The sequence below is a fragment of the Corvus brachyrhynchos genome, unplaced genomic scaffold (assembly GCF_000691975.1).
Source record: "Corvus brachyrhynchos isolate BGI_N302 unplaced genomic scaffold, ASM69197v1 scaffold852, whole genome shotgun sequence".
Classification (NCBI taxonomy): Eukaryota; Metazoa; Chordata; class Aves; order Passeriformes; family Corvidae; genus Corvus; species Corvus brachyrhynchos.
The window spans coordinates 28,220-32,225 of NW_008236650.1; the positions used below are offsets into that span (position 1 = coordinate 28,220).

At 54.7% G+C, this 4,006-nt stretch overlaps 1 protein-coding gene across 1 annotated transcript in view; it reads left to right on the forward strand.

Moving 5' to 3' along the window:
- LOC103625066 overlaps nt 1-4,006 on the forward strand; it is a gene marked incomplete at its 5' end in the record, with an annotated part of 22,622 nt that overhangs the window by 14,437 nt on the left and 4,179 nt on the right. Inside the window, 2 exons of the mRNA XM_017726826.1 lie at nt 7-13; nt 668-3,286. Of these exons, the coding sequence (XP_017582315.1) occupies nt 7-13; nt 668-3,286 (2,626 nt within the window). The remainder of the gene's footprint in view (nt 1-6; nt 14-667; nt 3,287-4,006) is intronic.

A 4,006-nucleotide genomic window follows, 5' to 3' on the forward strand; every position in this document is an offset into this window, starting at 1 on the left:
ACCCAGAGAATTCGCTGGGATGGGGATCCCGTTATCCCGGAGGATTCCCTGGGATGGGGATCCTATTATCCCAGAAAATTCCCTGGGATGGGGATCCCATTATCCCAGAGAATTCCCTGGGATGGGGATCCCGTTATCCCGGAGAATTCCCTGGAATGGGGATCCCATTATCCCGGAGAATTTCCTGGGATGGGGATCCCATTATCCAGAGAATTCCCTGGGATGGGGATCCCGTTATCCCAGAGAATTTCCTGGGATGGGGATCCCATTATCCAGAGAATTCCCTGGGATGGGGATCCCGTTATCCCGGAGAATTCCCTGGGATGGGGATCCCGTTATCCCGGAGAATTCCCTGGGATGGGGATCCCGTTATCCCGGAGAATTCCCTGGGATGGGGATCCCGTTATCCCGGAGAATTCCCTGGGATGGGGATCCCGTTATCCCGGAGAATTCCCTGGGATGGGGATCCCGTTATCCCGGAGAATTCCCTGGGATGGGGATCCCGTTATCCCGGAGAATTCCCTGGGATGGGGATCCCGTTATCCCGGAGAATTCCCTGGGATGGGGATCCCGTTATCCCGGAGAATTCCCTGGGATGGGGATCCCGTTATCCCGGAGAATTCCCTGGGATGGGGATCCCGTTATCCCGGAGAATTCCCTGGGATGGGGATCCCGTTATCCCGGAGAATTCCCTGGGATGGGGATCCCGTTATCCCGGAGAATTCCCTGGGATGGGGATCCCGTTATCCCGGAGAATTCCCTGGAATGGGGATCCCATTATCCCGGAGAATTTCCTGGGATGGGGATCCCATTATCCAGAGAATTCCCTGGGATGGGGATCCCGTTATCCCGGAGAATTCCCTGGAATGGGGATCCCATTATCCCGGAGAATTTCCTGGGATGGGGATCCCATTATCCAGAGAATTCCCTGGGATGGGGATCCCGTTATCCCGGAGAATTCCCTGGAATGGGGATCCCATTATCCCGGAGAATTTCCTGGGATGGGGATCCCATTATCCAGAGAATTCCCTGGGATGGGGATCCCGTTATCCCGGAGAATTCCCTGGAATGGGGATCCCATTATCCCGGAGAATTTCCTGGGATGGGGATCCCATTATCCAGAGAATTCCCTGGGATGGGGATCCCGTTATCCCGGAGAATTCCCTGGAATGGGGATCCCATTATCCCGGAGAATTTCCTGGGATGGGGATCCCATTATCCAGAGAATTCCCTGGGATGGGGATCCCGTTATCCCGGAGAATTCCCTGGAATGGGGATCCCATTATCCCGGAGAATTTCCTGGGATGGGGATCCCATTATCCAGAGAATTCCCTGGGATGGGGATCCCGTTATCCCGGAGAATTCCCTGGAATGGGGATCCCATTATCCCGGAGAATTTCCTGGGATGGGGATCCCATTATCCAGAGAATTCCCTGGGATGGGGATCCCGTTATCCCGGAGAATTCCCTGGAATGGGGATCCCATTATCCCGGAGAATTTCCTGGGATGGGGATCCCATTATCCAGAGAATTCCCTGGGATGGGGATCCCGTTATCCCGGAGAATTCCCTGGAATGGGGATCCCATTATCCCGGAGAATTTCCTGGGATGGGGATCCCATTATCCAGAGAATTCCCTGGGATGGGGATCCCGTTATCCCGGAGAATTCCCTGGAATGGGGATCCCATTATCCCGGAGAATTTCCTGGGATGGGGATCCCATTATCCAGAGAATTCCCTGGGATGGGGATCCCGTTATCCCGGAGAATTCCCTGGAATGGGGATCCCATTATCCCGGAGAATTTCCTGGGATGGGGATCCCATTATCCAGAGAATTCCCTGGGATGGGGATCCCGTTATCCCGGAGAATTCCCTGGAATGGGGATCCCATTATCCCGGAGAATTTCCTGGGATGGGGATCCCATTATCCAGAGAATTCCCTGGGATGGGGATCCCGTTATCCCGGAGAATTCCCTGGAATGGGGATCCCATTATCCCGGAGAATTTCCTGGGATGGGGATCCCATTATCCAGAGAATTCCCTGGGATGGGGATCCCGTTATCCCGGAGAATTCCCTGGAATGGGGATCCCATTATCCCGGAGAATTTCCTGGGATGGGGATCCCATTATCCAGAGAATTCCCTGGGATGGGGATCCCGTTATCCCGGAGAATTCCCTGGAATGGGGATCCCATTATCCCGGAGAATTTCCTGGGATGGGGATCCCATTATCCAGAGAATTCCCTGGGATGGGGATCCCGTTATCCCGGAGAATTCCCTGGAATGGGGATCCCATTATCCCGGAGAATTTCCTGGGATGGGGATCCCATTATCCAGAGAATTCCCTGGGATGGGGATCCCGTTATCCCGGAGAATTCCCTGGAATGGGGATCCCATTATCCCGGAGAATTTCCTGGGATGGGGATCCCATTATCCAGAGAATTCCCTGGGATGGGGATCCCGTTATCCCGGAGAATTCCCTGGAATGGGGATCCCATTATCCCGGAGAATTTCCTGGGATGGGGATCCCATTATCCAGAGAATTCCCTGGGATGGGGATCCCGTTATCCCGGAGAATTCCCTGGAATGGGGATCCCATTATCCCGGAGAATTTCCTGGGATGGGGATCCCATTATCCAGAGAATTCCCTGGGATGGGGATCCCGTTATCCCGGAGAATTCCCTGGAATGGGGATCCCATTATCCCGGAGAATTTCCTGGGATGGGGATCCCATTATCCAGAGAATTCCCTGGGATGGGGATCCCGTTATCCCGGAGAATTCCCTGGAATGGGGATCCCATTATCCCGGAGAATTTCCTGGGATGGGGATCCCATTATCCAGAGAATTCCCTGGGATGGGGATCCCGTTATCCCGGAGAATTCCCTGGAATGGGGATCCCATTATCCCGGAGAATTTCCTGGGATGGGGATCCCATTATCCAGAGAATTCCCTGGGATGGGGATCCCGTTATCCCGGAGAATTCCCTGGAATGGGGATCCCATTATCCCGGAGAATTTCCTGGGATGGGGATCCCATTATCCAGAGAATTCCCTGGGATGGGGATCCCGTTATCCCGGAGAATTCCCTGGAATGGGGATCCCATTATCCCGGAGAATTTCCTGGGATGGGGATCCTCCCGATCCCGCTCCCGCTGCAGAGGTGGGCATGGAGCACTTCCTGCGGAAGGTGGAGGCCGCTCACTGCTCCGCCTGCGACCTCCTGATCCCGATGCAGTTCGGATCCATCCAGAAACACCTCAAATCCCTGGATCACAACCACAACCGCCGGGTGAGCCCCGAAACCCCGGGAATTCCCTCGGGAATGCCCCAAAGTCCCCGGGAATTCCCACGGGAATGCCCCAAAATCCCCGGGAATTCTCTTGGGAATCCCCCAAAATCCTGGGAATTCTCTTGGGAATCCCCCACAATCCCAGGAATTCCCACAGGAATCCCCCACAATCCCAGGAATTCCCATGGCAATCCCCCAATATCCCGGGATTCCCCTCAGAAATGCCCCAAAATCCCAGGAATTCCCACAGAAATCCCCCAAAATCCCGGGAATTCCCACGGGAATGCCCCAAAATCCCGGGATTTCCCTCATCCTCTGCCCTGGGGTTCTCCAGGGGCTTCTCCCGGGGAGTTTTCCAGGGCATTTGGGGCTCCAAAAGGCTTTTTTCCCAAAATTCTGAGGGGGTTTTGATGGATTTGCTCCCCCAGACCCTTTTCCCCCCGGAATTCCCGGGAATTTTCCCGGATTTGGGTCCCCAGACCCTTTCCCCCCTGGAATTCTTGGGAATTTCCCCGGATTTGAGTCCCCCAGACCCTTTTCCTACCCAAATTTCCGGGAATTTTCCCGGATTTGTTCCCCCAGACCGTTTTTCCCCTGGAATTCCTGGGAATTTTCCCGGATTTGTGCCCCCAGACCTTTTCCCCCCCTGGAATTCCCGGGAATTTCCCCAGATTTGTGTCCCCAGACCTTTTCCCCCCCTGGAATTCCCAGGAATTTTCC